This window comes from Hypomesus transpacificus, chromosome 19, assembly GCF_021917145.1.
Source record: "Hypomesus transpacificus isolate Combined female chromosome 19, fHypTra1, whole genome shotgun sequence".
In the NCBI taxonomy this organism is placed as follows: Eukaryota; Metazoa; Chordata; class Actinopteri; order Osmeriformes; family Osmeridae; genus Hypomesus; species Hypomesus transpacificus.
Window position 1 is genome coordinate 4,971,133 of NC_061078.1, and position 16,112 is coordinate 4,987,244.

The 16,112-nt window shown below is 46.4% G+C and overlaps 2 protein-coding genes across 6 annotated transcripts; one reads left to right on the top strand and one right to left on the bottom strand.

Annotated features, from left to right (window-relative positions):
- Positions 1-14: 14 nt before the first annotated feature.
- tars3 (threonyl-tRNA synthetase 3) lies at positions 15-6,795 on the bottom strand. The gene is made up of 19 exons (XM_047042028.1): positions 6,466-6,795; positions 6,094-6,177; positions 5,738-5,919; positions 5,478-5,601; positions 5,268-5,392; positions 4,821-4,938; positions 4,668-4,732; positions 4,457-4,535; positions 4,231-4,377; positions 3,410-3,508; positions 2,958-3,124; positions 2,562-2,724; positions 2,289-2,426; positions 1,994-2,071; positions 1,793-1,893; positions 1,377-1,481; positions 1,178-1,250; positions 981-1,095; positions 15-771 (listed from the first exon to the last, which is right to left on the bottom strand). Exons 1-19 carry the CDS (start codon positions 6,781-6,783, stop codon positions 623-625), a joined length of 2,430 nt encoding a protein of 809 aa, XP_046897984.1. The 5' UTR covers positions 6,784-6,795; the 3' UTR covers positions 15-622.
- Positions 6,796-7,034: 239 nt separating this feature from the next.
- On the top strand, positions 7,035-15,478 carry ulk3 (unc-51 like kinase 3). Of its 5 annotated transcripts, XM_047042032.1 has the most exons (17): positions 7,035-7,121; positions 7,462-7,601; positions 7,719-7,859; positions 8,011-8,131; positions 8,355-8,450; positions 8,827-8,970; positions 9,069-9,151; positions 9,363-9,518; positions 9,608-9,713; positions 9,819-9,859; positions 10,066-10,168; positions 10,484-10,548; positions 10,742-10,871; positions 12,013-12,053; positions 13,325-13,372; positions 13,459-13,522; positions 14,380-15,478. In XM_047042032.1, exons 2-17 carry the CDS (start codon positions 7,503-7,505, stop codon positions 14,394-14,396), a joined length of 1,455 nt encoding a protein of 484 aa, XP_046897988.1. In that variant the 5' UTR covers positions 7,035-7,121; positions 7,462-7,502; the 3' UTR covers positions 14,397-15,478. The 5 variants fall into 5 exon arrangements, with proteins under 5 accessions (XP_046897988.1, XP_046897985.1, XP_046897986.1 ...); XM_047042029.1 differs by having other exon boundaries at positions 13,459-15,478; XM_047042030.1 differs by having other exon boundaries at positions 10,745-10,871; positions 13,459-15,478.
- Positions 15,479-16,112: the final 634 nt, after the last annotated feature.

The following is a 16,112-nucleotide window of genomic DNA, read 5'->3' on the forward strand; positions in this document are numbered from 1 at the left end:
TTACACGAAGCAAGTCAGTTTCATTGACCTGTAATTTCACAAGTTTTGAACAAACAGTACAATGCAAGATATGCTCCTTGATCAGATATGTGTCAATGGAATCGGTTTGATTAATTTAAGTTACTTTCTTGGTCTGAGGTTGCATTCGTTTTTTCTTGAAAATTGAAATAGTCGCAGAATAACAGTATGAACGTTTACACTTGACATTTACATAAAAATGCAGATTGTCAAAACATCCTCATAAATTAGTCACACTTAGAACATTACACTTTTATTCTTCAGATTCTTGTTGTAAATCAGACCTTAAAAGAAAATGTCCTTCTGACAGTCCATTTAACTTCACTAAGACTTTTCTCATAGCAACAAACTATTCCTTCCACATATTTCTCTGTAATTCCGTGAACCAATAAGATACTTAAATCTTGATCCAAAAAGAGATCTGAACCCTAAAAACGAATCTCATATCAGTATATTACCTTTACTTCAATAAATCTGAGCCTTCGCCATACCATCCCATTTTAGACTGCACCATAAATACATTACATTTCCCACACTAGGCTATGTTTGAGCAAAACAATCAGATATTTGTATCACATGTCCTCCTATGTCCATGAAGTCATCTTCAGAACTCCTCCTCAGCATTTCGGCAGAGTGTCTGTTTGAGCAGAGTGAGGCGGGCCAGGACTTCTTTGACAGCAAGTTCTCCATGGACTTTGTTGTCTCTCGTACGCACGTTCACACTGTGAGTCATCTTCTCCTTCTCACCGACCACTGCCAAGACACCAAGCACAGCAGTTCAGCCAAATCACACCACACACAGCTACCCTCACACATTTCCTTCTTGTACAACAATCCCAGTGCTGAAATGCTGATGATTAACCACAGTGGGTTTAGCAACTGGAAACATTTAGCATTTGCTATTCAATCTAGCCCCTCAAATAAATAACAATGATAATCCAGCTACATTAATTTTCTCTTACCGAGAATGAAGTTGTACTGGGCCAACTGGGCATTGCGGATCTTTTTATTAAGAAGGCAGCTGGAATCAAGATCAGCGTCGGCCATGAAGCCAGCTTCCACAAACTGCTTGCACACCTGAGGGAAAGGAATATAAATGACTGTGATCCAATCATCGAGAACTACAGTATGAAGACAGAAAGGTTTGAGGTGGGCTTACCTCCTTGACGTATTTTTCACAGGAGGGGTTGACAGGCACAAACATCACCTGGCGTGGAGAAAGCCACAGGGGCCTGATGGAGAGAGATGTCTCAATGTAAACAACGATCAAACAACATCACACGGGATGCCTCTGCTAGCTGGGGTTTCTGCTCACAAACCTGCACATATTCACTGGTTCTGAATGAACACAAACGTACCATTTCCCAGCATAGTTCTCAGTGAGGATGGCAATCATCCTCTCCACTGATCCAAGGATGGCTCGATGGATGATAACAGGCCTGTCCTTGTCATCCCCATCCTTCCTAAAGGTTACAAATTAAACATATAGTTATGAAAACAGATCAGTTAAGAAACATTGGCACACTACATCACCAAACAGCCACCACCAACCTCACTATAATAATCAACAGTGCCAGTTGAGGTTAAAAACAATCCCTAATCAGCGCAATTGTCGAACATAGCTTAGTAGCTCTCCATATTACTCAGCATTAGGAGTAGGACTCAGTGTTGGTGTACAGCTAAGAAATCTTATTCAACATGGATTACAGTGTAATCTTAGCTCCTATACAGGAAACAGACTCAGCACTGTCCCTAGTTTTATTGGGTGACTCACCCCACAAAGGTCAGGTTGAAGCGGATGGGAAGCTGGAAGTCCAGCTGAATGGTTGCACATTGATGATAGCGCCCGATAGCATCTTTGATCTTAATGTCAATCTGAAATGAAGAGAAAAAAAGCAGTGTTTGACAGAGTTCAAGACCTTATTTCATTGAAGGGTGTTGATGGAGAGGGGGAAAGAAAGCTAATCACACAAACCTTAGGTCCGTAAAAAGCCCCGTCTCCTGGGTTCAGTTTCCATGGCTCCCCAAACTCGTTCAGGCTGTTCTCCAATTGCTTGCAATCACAGGGATATGTTAACATGCAATTTCTACCTTCTGTGGAGATAGTTATTTTTGATGAGTTAAATTGGTCTCCTTTATGTAGGACTTTCTATTTTATCTTCCAAATAACAAAGATAAAGGACACGAAAATGATCGAATCCCATTATGTGTGTCATGGTCAAAATGTTTTACCATAACTAATTGAAAAGGCTTCTACATCCCTAAGTTACCTTCTCAGCCTCATTCCACACAGCAATGTCCCCTAGATATTTCTCAGGGCGTGTGGAGAGGAACAGTTGGAAGGAGAAGCCGAAGACGTTGTACACGCAGCGCAGGAAGTCCAGACAGCCCTTCATCTCAAGCTCTATCTACACAAGGGAACGGTTCAGGGGGTCGCACAGGCACGGTGGCATTTACATACAGGTAGAGTATAACATCACCCCTATAACCCAAACACCTGTGTTTAAAAGTCAGCACTCTTCCTTTAAATGTCCCCCAGTCACCTGTTCCATGGTGCAGAAGATGTGAGCGTCGTCCTGTTGGAAGCGCCTCACCCTGGTAAGGCCTGTGAGGGCTCCTGAGAGCTCGTTCCTGTGGAGCACCCCGAAGTCAGCCAACCGGAGGGGAAGCTCCCTCCAGGAGCGCGGCTTGTGGGAGAACATCAGGCTGGAGGAGCAGCACAGAGAGACCAAGGAGGAAGAAGGGCACAGGAACAAAATAAAGAGGGATTAACAATCAAATCTGATTACACAAAAGCCTCATGAGTGTAATTCCTTGTTGTGAAGTATATAACAGTAAACCACAGCTTTCTTGTCCAGCATCCCTCTAATAAGATTGAACACAATGTGATTTCCCAGCAAAAAAATAAAAGGAAGGACACCAAGATGTCTTGCCCATACCAGTGTCCTGGGCAGTTCATGGGTTTGAGTGCAAAGATGTCCTGTTCCACGGGGAAGGAGAACATGTTCTCGCTGTAGTGCTGCCAGTGGCCAGACGTCTCCCACAGCTTGCTGTTGTAGATGTTGGGGGTGGCCACCTCCTGGAAGCCACGTCTGCAGTACTCCTCCTATACAGCCCAGGCGCCGCACACCAGGAGCCAATCAAATTCTTATGTTGGTGCTTAAAGTTTTTTTTTAAATGCACAGTGAGAAACTGAGGTTTGTTTCAGGACAGTGATAAGACATTGCGGAGCTACTTCAAATAGTTAGTATGTGTCTGCCGACAAGGTCTACACACTCATGTAGTCCATCAGAGTATGGTGGGAGTTGGATGGTCTTCCATGAACAGTATGATATCCGAGTATCAAGTGAGTGTCGAGTGGACAGATGCTTGGAAGGCAGACGTGTCTTACCCTTATGAACTCTGTCAAGGTGCTGTAGACATGGGCTCCACGGGGGAGGAAGAAACAACTTCCAGGACTCAGATCGTGGAAGAAGAACAGCTCCTGTTCCTGCACAGCACATTCAAACACGCGGCTTTAATGACTTCACAGATATTCAGCCACTTCTGTTGCTAATGGTGAGACAGATCTTGCACTTCGCAGGGAGCGATACACTCAGGGCCCGCCAGGAAGTCTGTCCAATGAATGACAGGCACCCACGGACAGCGACCGACTCGGCAAAAGGGCAAGGGCTTTTAATGGACTGGACTGGGAGCTCGCCACATAACGCCACCTTTCAACATGACATGCCATTTTGTCACCTCTTTCCCTCTGAGTTGAAAACAATGAAAAGAAAGTGCTTCTTTCCAGGTTTAATTTAGAGCTGGATATGTTCTAACCAGTTCTGACAGGGGGGGCTGCCGTCTGTGTCTCCCACTGAGAAAATAGATGGAGTCAGCCTGGGGACCAGCTGGAGCGCCTGCATGACTCACTGCTGCCTAACGCAGATCTGTAGAAACACAGCGCCCCCAACTGGGTGGACCCAGCAACACATGTAGAACTCGGCTCTAAATGGCAGCAGGATTGTATTGTGTTTACATAACTTTTGATATTTACATTTAGTCATTTAGCAGACGCTCTTATCCAGAGCGACTTACAGTAAGTACAGGGACATTCCCCCGAGGCAAGTAGGGTGAAGTGCCTTGCCCAAGGACACATCACCTCACAGGTCGACACTTCCAGACCAGAGCAAACGTTTTCCCCATCGCTCAACGAGAGACAGGGGGACGCACCTTGCCAATCTTGCGGTGGTCTCGGTTCTTGGCCTCCTCCTGAAAGCGCTCCCACTCCTTCAGCATCTTGGTGTCAGGGAAGGAGATGCCGTAGATACGCTGCAGAGACTCCATGTCCGCACGACCTTCCCAGTAGGTGGAAGAGTTCTGTGGACAAATGAAAAGCTTGTGAGCTCTCCTATGGGCGTCAGAAGGCCATGGGGTGTCCCTGTAGTTCTTCACGCACCTTGTAGATCTTCATGGCCTTGATCTTCCCAGTGTGCCTGACATGGGGCCCTCGACACAGGTCAATCAGAGGGCCGCATCTGAAGGAGTGCATCATGTTTTGCATTACAATTACAGTGTCTCATTGTATTTAATATCTAAGGAAGCATGTATTATGAAGCATCAACTCACATCTTCTCTTTTACAAAGTCATGTTCTGCTATCCTGCTTACCTGTATACAGTTGTAGTTGGGGTCGTAACTTTCTCATTGAGAATGCGACACTTGAATTTGTTGTACTACGAGAAAAATGTTAAGAGCAGGAATACAATGTTACTAGGTGCTCATGTGAATTACAATAGGAATGTGTGGAGTGAGAGGGCTCACCTTGAACATCTTCAGCAGTGTCTCCTTGCTGATCTCTAGTCTCTCAAAAGGCTGCTTCTCCTTCACCACAGCCTTGCACAGTGTCTCCAAATCCCCAAACTCAGTACTGGACACTCCCCTGAAAGAAAACAAACAAACACCAATCAACATAGGCAGCACACCAACACAGTCACTGGGCCACTTAAATATACCCCCTTCTTATTTACATTTAGTCATTTAGCAGACGCTCTTATCCAGAGCGACTTACAGTAAGTACAGGGACATTCCCCCGAGGCAAGTAGGGTGAAGTGGCTTGCCCAAGGACACAACATCATGTGGCATGGCGGGGAATCGATCCGGCAACCTTCTGATTACTAGCCCGACTCCCTCTCCGCTCAGCCATCTGACTCCCTTTTATGTTTAAGACAGCCTGTCAGCAGTCATTACCAAGCATGGAGAAGTGCTCACCGTTGTCCGTCAAGGAACATGTCATAGTAGAATCCATTCTCTATGGGTGGTCCATAACAAAGACAGCCTCCATAGTAGTTCTCCATGGCTTCCCCAAGAATATGAGCACTGGAGTGCCAGTACACCTGAAACAAGCATCTCATTAAAACCTCAAAGAGCTGAGTCAGATTAATACAGGGGGGTATGGTGGCCCGGAGGGATCAGACTCACAGCTTGAGCGTCGTCATTGTCAAAGCGCAGGATCTCCAGTGAGCAGTCCTTCTCCAAGGGCCTGTCCAGGTCCCACAGGACCCCATTTACTCGAGAGATCACAGCATTGTCAGCGAGGCCCTGACTGGGGGAGGAACAAGTGCCATGACACCCTCATACTCTTACTCAGAAAATGACCACATTTCTCAGAACAGCCTTGTCTGACGCCTCATTAGATATATCCCCTTTCATGTCTTTGAAAACTAAAAATCGGGGCCTACCTGATGCCACACGCCAGCTGATAGGGTGTAGTGATCCAGGACTGGGCCTGGACATTCTGCCCATCTGGCAGCTGGACAGTGATAGCCTGGCTGTCTGCAACTCTCCTTGCCAGCAAGGAATCACTCTCCTTCTTCAGCTCCTCATAGAGATGCATGCGTTCAGAAATGAACCCAGGCAAAGACTTTGGGTGGAAAGACAGACACCAGAGATTGAAAGAATAGCTCTGTGTGGGCTGTTGTAGCACAACTGTGAAGATAAGCTTGGCCATGTGGATGTCATCAATTGGAGGGTAATGTTCTAGCAAGCAAGCAGTCATAGCAGGCAAGAAGGCTGTATAAATGATCATTACGCCTACCTCTTTCACTCCACCACCTCCGTGGCCGTTATCTTGCTTCTCCTTTTTCTTTTTTTTCTCCACTGGCTTGGCCTGCGCCGGTTCCTGAGTGGAGTAGTAACACAAGCAGTGTGACACATCACAGAAAGTCATCAACAAAAGGAACAGATATAACTGAAAGAAGCACAAGCGGAATACATTGGGTGATGAACACAATCTATTTCTAGATACTGACACTGAAACTTAGCCGGGGGTCATACTCTCCCTGGCTTGCACCCACCTCCAACAACTCAGTGCTATCTTCCCATGGCTAAATATTAGCTCTCGCTGCTAAATAAATTCAGCTATTATAAAACCCAGTTAACAGCACACAACATTGATGACCAAACAGACCTTATGTTCAGCACGGTTCTTTGGTGGTTGTTTATTGTCTGGTTTATTTTCGTGGCTTTTGACAATGTCCCTCTTGCCCTGCTGAGCTTCCAGCTCGAGCTCATTCTCAAGACCCCGGCGAAGGTGTACGAGCCGGTATTTTAGTTTCTCATTTTCGCTCCGCAAGTCTTCGAGCTCTGAAGAACTGGCAAGAGTGCCGCCGCCGTTCAAACCGTCACGAAGACCACTAATCTCTCGAGTGAGGATCTTAATTTGTTCTTCCTGGGAAGCCAAACGTGCTTTCATGTTCTCCGCCATCTTTAAATTCCATTTCATCATACATGTCCGGCTCCGATTCAGCGCCCCCTGTGTAAATAAAGAGATTATAATCTGCACAAAGTAACTGCTGGGTGAATGTATCAACAGTCAGTATATATATGCACCTTTAAAAAAACAGTTTCTTCACATTTCTTTATTATTTTTAAGTGTAAAAGTACCATCAGTACATGAGATGTCGAGATTTGAGAGCAGTTAGAAACATGCAATACGTTGTCTAATAGCTAGAGGGCAGCACAACCTTTGGCCTCCACTGTAGAAATGGGTCAGCTGATCATTAACAACATGCTCGTTGGATGTAAACATTCAATTTCCACTGTGTTTCTAATAGATACATGAAGGTAACCACTTTTCAAATCTGTGCATAATTCCGGTATTCATTATGCATCAATGTTGTCAAACTACATGTATATAGCGTTAGGCAGATTTTGCTTAGACAACAGGTTATGTTGCATGCAACGTACAGTATAGCTAGCTAGTAGTCGGCTATTAGCTAGACGCTAGTCGTTTATGGGAACTGGAGGAGTTGACGGTAGGTTTGCATGCAGGCATTGCTATAGCGAGCTAGCCATCTGATTTACTTCTAGAAAGTCAGATTATGCCATGTTTGTGACAACACTGCACTGAATAAGAGAGTAACAAACTCGTAGTGACTTAACTGTGGCGAACGTCCTGTTACAGAAACGTCCCGTACACAGTGACTTTTGCATGCAGCTGTCAGAATGGCCTCGAGTTTCGCCCCACCGAAGCTGGCCGACTTCATTCTCACAGAACGACTGGGGAGTGGTACCTATGCGACAGTCTACAAAGCCTACAGCAAGGTCGGTCACTCTCGGCCCTCAGCCAACTCCATAATGTCACAATATTCAGCCATTACAGTTATGTTAATTTCAGGAAGTGAGGTGTGTGTGTGTGTGTGTGTGTGTGTTTGCTTGCAGGGGGACAGTCGAGAAGTAGTGGCTGTGAAGGTAGTTAGTAAAAAGAGTCTGAACAAGGCATCAATGGAAAACCTGCTGACAGAGATAGAGATTCTGAAGACTGTGCGCCACCCACACATAGTGCAGTTAAAGGACTTCCAGGTAGACCACTGGTCAAAACTGTTTTGGGAAAATAAACTGATCTACACTTCCAAAACCATTGCTGAAAAACAATTATAAGATGAACCTCTCCACCCTCCTCCCACTTTCCCCATTCTCTCCTTTCTCTCACTTCCCCTCTTTCTCTGGACAGTGGGACAGTGAGAACATCTATCTGATCTTGGAGTGGTGTTCAGGAGGGGACCTGTCCCGCTTCATCCGAAGTCGGCGTCTATTACCCGAGAGGGTGGCTCGCCGTTTCCTGCAGCAGATAGGTGAGGCCCACCACCAGCACCCAGGCTGGACTCATGCGGGCCTGTATTCTATCTTCATAGCTCTGTTTCATCTATTTACTGCAGTGTTAGACAGAATGTGGGTGTAAGTGGTTAACTTGACTAAGAGTTCCAAGGAGATGTGACACAATTGAGGCCATTTGAGGATGGTCTCTATAGACAATAATCTATTTTTTTCTACCCCTCGTTTGAAAACCAAACACAGCCTGCGCCCTCCAGTTCCTCCATGAGCGAAATATCTCCCATCTGGACCTGAAACCCCAGAACATTCTGCTCTGTGGTTCGGTCCTCAAATTAGCAGGTACACTGAAACCAGTTCACACTGTATCTGTGCCCACATATCTATCCATATTAGCTTTCACAGACAGCTTGTTTGCATGTGGTTTTGGTTTGAGATGTCAGAAATGTGTCAGATGTCTTTGCTGTGAATCTAAACCATGTCAGTATGCTCACAATGCTGCACTCTGTTGGAATTCTTTTTGTATTGCTACCACTGTAAACAAAGGACGATATGGCTTTGAGATGTTAATAATACTGCACTGTAATGTTATATATCTGATATGTGTCAGTTATTGCTGTTTACAGTATTATTGTTCACTGCCTAAAATGTTTAACTACGCAGCTTACGTATTTGCCCATAACCATTATGATGTTCATATCCTCTCATGTGTGTGTAGATTTTGGCTTTGCCCAGTACATGTCTCCCTGGGATGAGCAGAGTGTGCTTAGGGGCTCTCCTCTCTACATGGCACCAGAGATGGTGTGTCGACAGCAGTATGACTCCAGAGTGGACCTCTGGTCTGTGGGAGTCATCCTATACGGTAAGGTCAGCCTCCCCAAAGTAATACCATACTTTCAATCAATTACATGAAGGACAATACCTAAAACCTTGTTTGTTTGTGATGTGTTCATTTTGTAGAGGCTCTGTTTGGTCGTGCTCCTTTTGCCTCCAAGTCCTACACTGAATTAGAGGAGAAGATTCGCAGTAACAAGCCCGTCGAGGTGAGGTATAAAGACTGATGGATAGGAGGCCTGGGGGGTTGTGTTACAATGGAAGATAAGGATTTCAGAATGGCTGTGCTGTTTCTCTTCAAAATATTGCATACCACTGAGTGGCGCCCTTGTCCATTTGTTGGTTCTTCCCTGTGAAAATGAAGGGCAAACTTGACTGAAGTTGGTTGCCGGAGTGGTTTATGTCGTGTGTGTGTTTCAGCTCCCTGCTGGTGGCAGAGTGTCCAGAGACTGCCGAGATCTGCTACAGCGGCTACTGGAGAGAGATCCAGATGCCCGTCTCACCTTCTCACAGTTCTTTTCTCACCCATTTGTGGACTTGGAGCACATGCCCAGTGCCGATAGTTTGGGGAAAGCGGTGAGAGAGAGAAACGGTTACTCCAGGGTCGGGAGGAATGTAACTAAATCAGGCTGTTATTTCCCAGAATTCCCTGTGTCCTTTTGCAGAAAGCGCTGGTCCTCCAGGCTGTCCAGAAAGACCAAGCAGGGGAGAGGTCCGCGGCCCTGTCTCTCTACTGCAGCTCTCTGGAGCACTTTGTCCCAGCCATTCACTGTAAGACACCACCAGCCCCTCTCACTGCCAAACATCTCAGCCCGCCATTTCAACTGTTCCCTCCCTAAACTTCAACCCAAAACAAATCCTTTTTCTTCCTCACAGACGAGACAGACCGACTGCGCAAAGACGCCCTGAGGCAAAAGGTAGGCCGAGAACACGACGACTATTCACATTTGGAGAACGTCTCTACTGTTCGCTTCTCCCCCCCCTCCCCGTTTTTTCTTTCACATGCTAACTCCAAAGGAAATGATTTCAGCTCAATGAATTCCATATGGTGTGGATGAACAGCACATGGGGAGGCTGCTGTAATTGGATTAGAGAGGGTGAATGTAAGAGCTGTGCTCCGCAGGTCAGTCAGTATGTATCCAGAGCCGAGGAGCTGAAAGCCCTGGTGGCCACAGACAACAGACTGAGCTTTGAGAAGGCCAAGAACACCAGGGACATCCTCAGAGGTACAGGAACATTCACCTCTGAACCCACTAGAAATATACGTATGCACATATACTGTATATATATCATTTTTTTACATATATTTTTGTTGCATTACCTTCCAACACAAGCTGTGGAAAAAGCACCCATGTTTGTCAAGGCCTATAGTGTTTGTGAAGTTTGTATAGATATCATTGGTGTAATAACGCAGTTCCACCTGAACTTGTGAGTAGGCTATCTCTGCACCTATCCAGCTCTCCCCCATCTGAGTTAATGGCTTGGAGGAAGTTTGTCGGGGACATAAGGACTTACCCCGCCTATCTCTTTCTCTTCCACAGAGATGTCTCGAGACCAACCCCGTCTGCTGGCTGCCCTGGAGCTAGCCTCTGCTGCCATAGCTAAGGTGAGCTGAGGTACCTGGGTAATGTAGGCTAGCCTTTGCTGCCATATCTAATGTAAGCTGGTGTACCTGGGTAATGTAGGCTAGCCTCTGCCGCCATTGCTAACGTAAACGTGGGTACCTGGGTATTGTAGGCTTGCTTCTACTGCCATAGCCTCTACTGCCAAGGAAAACTAAGAGCGGGATTTGTCTCTAGCAGTGTCTGTGGTGGTCTACAAGCACAGTCACAGATGTCTCTTTACCTCAGGAGGAGAGGGGGCTGGATGACCATGACACTCTGGATTTGTACCAGCAGAGTCTAGGAGAACTGCTGCTAGCTCTAGCAGGTAAGCCTGTCTAAAGACCACAGTAATAGTCAAGTCACAGAATGCAAGAGCATTCATTATATCTCATGCAGCTCTGGTACAGACTTGTATAAATACAGATCTGCTTGCCAAGGGGGGAGACGATCAAGAAAGTGCCAGCATTCAGGGACCATGACGTCAGAGGTGTGTGTTTGTGTGTGTGCCCGCGCACACATAGATGTGTGTGTGTGTGGAGACTCTGACTCTGGCCTGGTATACATTAGCTCTGGCTCCACATGACCTCATCTGGTAGAGGGTCCTAATAGAGGAGGAGGTGGTGGGGGAGGGGTTAGAGAAGGTGGGCAGAAATGAGGGAGAGGAGGTTGAAGGTTAAGATGAGAATGGATTGGAAGGGGAAAAGTAGAAAGAGTTATTGCAGAAAGGTGGTGGGGGATAAAATGAGGAGAAGGAAGGGGGATAAGGGGAGGAGGAGTCTAAAGGGGAGCCAGATGTGTGTGTGTGTGCGTGCGTGCGTGTGTGTGTGTGTGTGTGTGTGTGTGTGTGTGTGTGTGTGTGTGTGTGTGTGTGTGTGAGAGAGGAAGAGAGAGAGTGCAGGGGATGCGCCCGGTGCCAGGGCCCTGTGTGTGGTACTGAGCACTAGCATCTGGTTCCCATTCAGACACACACTGTTCATTTCTCAGTGTTATCACACTCTGGAAACAAATAAAAACCATTATCTCTGTAATAGAGGGACTGCTCCGAGCATCTCCCCTTGGATCAGCAGGCTCAGGACCGTGGCACGGCAGTGAGCAGCGCAGAGGATTATGGGAAGGGTTGGGAGGTGGAGGGGGGTGTAACTTTGCCCTTTTGTCTGGCAGTGGCCTCTTGTTGCTCATGTTCCCAGCATGCTTAGCTGGTCGGGAGAGAGAGAGAGGGAGAGATTCTTTCGTTCTCTTTTCTCTCTCCCCCTCTTCCCTCACATTCTCTCTCTCTTTCCCTCTGTTTTTCTCTCCTGAGGCTGACTAATTGAGAGAAAGACTGTCCCACTTCAGTGTTCTCCCCCTGAACTCCCTACGGCTAATCAAAAGCAAAGCTGCAGCTGTAAATTATCTCTCCTGTGCAAACACCATGATTGGGAAAAAAAGTAATCAATCTCTCTCTCTCTCCCACCCCCCACCCCCAGCCGAGGCGCAGGGCCGAAGGAGAGATTTGCTCCACAGTGAGGTGAGGAAATGCCGGGAGGGGATAAACGGGGTGGTACGGGTAGGGGATGCTGGGGAGGAGTTGTGGTTCAGTGCTCACTGCAAGAGCGTACATATATCACCTTCCACCGGGCCTGAACCCCCCACCCTCCCTATCTTTGACCCAGAACAGGCCTGGCTACTGTATATCTCAGACACAACAGCCAGGAGCCAGCCGTCACATGTGGACCTTCAGCTGAGTAGGCGCTAATAACATAATACATCACTGAGACTGCAGCTGCAAGCACACACACTATGTCATCCTCCCATTAAACTGGAATACTTCTTTAAATCATCAGGTAGCGATGTTACAGCTATAATACTGTACTATATCATACTCTGTGATACTCTGTTAAACTCTGTAAATTGATAGCAAGATCTACTCAGAACTTATATAATCATCCTGATTTACCACTGGAAAACATACTCATTGTCTTAAGCTCTAGTACTATAGTTCTTTCTCGTTTTGGTCGTCTGTTTTGGCAGTAACTCGGCCAACAAAACACAACAATGTTTCAACAACAAACCCGAAAGAGACAAAGAGAGAGAGAGAGAGACAGAGAGAGAGAAACAGCGAGAGAGAGAGAGAGAGAAAGAAAGAAAGAGAGAGAGATTTCAGAAAGCCCTGAGGGCATAGACCTCCCTATTTGAAGTTTTATGGGCGCTTGGCTTAAGTAAATTCAGATGCGGCTGTAATAATCTAACGCTGTGCTGGGGAGGCCTGGCCAATCGAAAGCATGTGTGTGGGTAAGAACCCACGAGAGGCGAGCGGCACAGCTAGCTAGGACTGGCCTCCATGTGTGTGTGTGTGTGTGTGTGTGTGTGTGTGTGTGTGTGTGTGTGTTAGTTCAGAAATTTGACGTTGAGCTCCGTTCAGCCTCCCTCTTCTCAGGGCCCTAATTCCCGGTTCAATAGCATAGCCTCATAGAATGTGAGAGCCTCAGCCTTGATCTAACTGGTGGGTTAATACTGTGCTATTATGACTGTAATCCATGGCGGGGGTAATTGGGTTGTATTACAGCCTTGGTTCTGTGGTTAATGGGGTATTAAAGGTTGGAGTCGAGGTTGATGCTGCGTTGCCATTATTAGTTTACCACAGCAATTTTTTGTCTTTTAAAGCGAGGGAGGTTATGGGGACCTATCAACCTCGCTCTAACCTCCTCTTCATCATCATCCCTTTATCAGCCCTGTGGTTCTGACGGAGAAGGACAGGAGACCATGTGGTCTACACACTAAACGTGTCTCTCTTTTCAGATTAAAAGCCTCATGTCCAGAGCTGAATACCTCAAAGAGCAAATGAAGGTAGGGCTAGTTCGGTTAGGGTTGCCCGCTTTAAATCCTGAATTCAAGCGTGTTGGTTTGATCTGCTGTTTGTATCTGTCCTGCAGATGCTGGAGACCCAGAAAGATGTATCACTGGACCGGGAGCCCCTTTCAGAGTCTGTGAGAAGTTGTAAGTATAGTACATGTGTGTGTGTGTGTGTCCTATACACACACCCCCACCTTCCCTCCTCTCACTTTAGTGAGGCCAGTAGCCATACACACCAGTAGATAGAGTATATACGAGGGGTTAAGTGTGAAATGGCCGTCTGAAGCCATAATGAAATTTCCCTCCAGCATAGTTTTTTTTCCACTAGTAAAATGTGAGCTCCTCTCTTACCAAGCTGTGGAGCCCCTGGGAACGCCTGGCTCTCTGGTTTCATGTCTCAGTAGCTCTGGGCAGATCTGACCTTTGGCCTCTAGTAAAACCCACCTTGTGAAAGTGAGTCTTGGTTTTAGCCAAGAGCAAGTTCCATCCCCCTAACTCACATATCTCACTTTGTAAGAGCTTGGCTGAGATGGTAGATAGTTGATATGTAAAGCCAGACAATATCCTGTTTTTAGTTAGACATTCCAGAGGAATTATAAGTGCATGGCGCGTTATATGAATGTTCTGGAAAGTTCTGTTTTTCTGAAGGTACAGCACTGCTGTTATTGGAGCTCACCCAGACAGGGCGGCAGGCAGACATGTCTCGCTGGCGTTTCTCCACTTGCAGCTGGAGGGTCATGGCAGCGTCCAAGACTGTCTGCTGACCTTACACTAACGAAGATGTCATGTCTGACTGAGGCCTATTACAATCTCTTTCTCAGACTTAACATCATTCACACACACTGACGTAATACAACATACACTTAGACACACACACACAGGTATAGTAGTCCACACACACAAAACTAACCCAGGGTTAGTTCAGGGTTCAACCAAGCCTATATGATAATATACAGTAACATGCCAGTCTGTTTCTGCTCTTCTTCCCTCCTCTTCCTCAGCATGTTGCGTTCAGTGAGCTGGCCTCCGTAACCATGGGCACCAGAGGGGTCATCCAGCATGGAAGGCAGACCCCTGCAGGCCAGGGCCAAGTAATTATAGAGATTCAGCATTAATTTCAAACCTGCAAACAAAATGTTTTCTTTGAGGAAGGAAGTCATCTGGCCAACTTATTATCAGTCCAGTTACCTCACCCCCCCCCCCCCCCCCCCTCATCACAATGTACTGTAGTGTCCCCTCAAAGCCCTCCTGCCAAACCATTCATATTGATAGCAGGGCAGCCTGTATGATAATGCTGAACTGTTATGTAAAGCTGGGACAGTGTCATGGTGTAATGTTTGTGAGGGTGAGAGTACGAGGGCTGACTGACATTTGGAAGCTAGACCCCAGAACAAAGGGACTGCTAGTCAGATTCATCACATCATTAGTGTTTAGCAGATGACTGTCAGGCTTCACACTCTAAGAGCACAGTCTTTGTTGTGATCTACTTCTATCTCTCTTTCTCTCTCAAACACACATGTTCATGCTTGATCTGTATTTCTTACCCCCACACACACATACAGTACTTCCATGCTCTCACACACACACACACACACACACCCCAAGTCGCTTTGCTGTGGCCTGACCACAGCCTCACCACGCTCACTCCACTGATGGGGCAGTCCCTACCACTATGAGGAGAAACTGGAGAGGTGTGGCTTCTGCCTTATTTACACAAGCCCTGCATTTACTTTGGTTTGGCACGGTTCAGGATCCAAGCATACAGTAGCATACAGTCAAGACGGGCCTTTAGCAAACTCGTTTACAGCTTTTGTGAATATTGACATTTTTTGTGGTAGCTGAATAATAACTTATGTTGCAGGTCTCTCGGATGTTTTATCAAGATGTATCGTGCATGAATCAGCTGCTGTATAAGGGACATTTCTGTATAAAACAAATAAGTGGTCGTATCCAACAGCAACCAGGAAATACCTGACTAAGGAGGGAGGGAGGAAAAAACATGTCCAAATTGAGGGCTCACATATGTGAATTTGTTGAATTGTTTTATATGGATATGAGGTTTTTTATAAACTAATTTATTAAATGGATGATCTGAAGGAAGAAATGTGATAAAAAATTCTACAAATCATTTCTCCATTGCCTGCTGTTTTTTCTTAGAGTGCTTGTTATCTACATTATCTCAAATTCATCACCAGTGAGAAGCAGCCACTTGCACTTTAATGAAGCTATATGAATCTCTGCCCTCCATCTTGGTGGCCTCATCTGACCATCTGTAAGGAACTGTAACAGCTGGCCCATCTCCATAAGCCCAGAGAGAGACAGGGATCTGAGGACATTCCATACTTCTAACAGAGAAAGGGGGGAAGGCTTTTAGGAGTGTCAGAAGAGATGGGAGGGATGGGAAGAATGTCACAGTTCCATATTTTAACCCCAGGCTCCCCATTTTTTGGTGTCAACCTACCGCATTGTTGTTTTAATTGGCAGACATTTGACTGCAGCTACTTCGAGAGCACTTGCAGCCTTTCTGCCTCCAGGGTCACACGCTCACAGTCAATGGGACGGTGGTGGAGCTGCATTGACTTCAGCTTTAGTTATAAAGAGGGGTTGTGTGTTCTGTGTGTGTTATTGGGGGGGTTGGGGTATCCTCAAGGAACTGTCCACCCTCGACACCCGGAGAGGATAGGTTGCCACCATGAATGAAACATTCTACAGATGGGGTGACAACACTGACAAA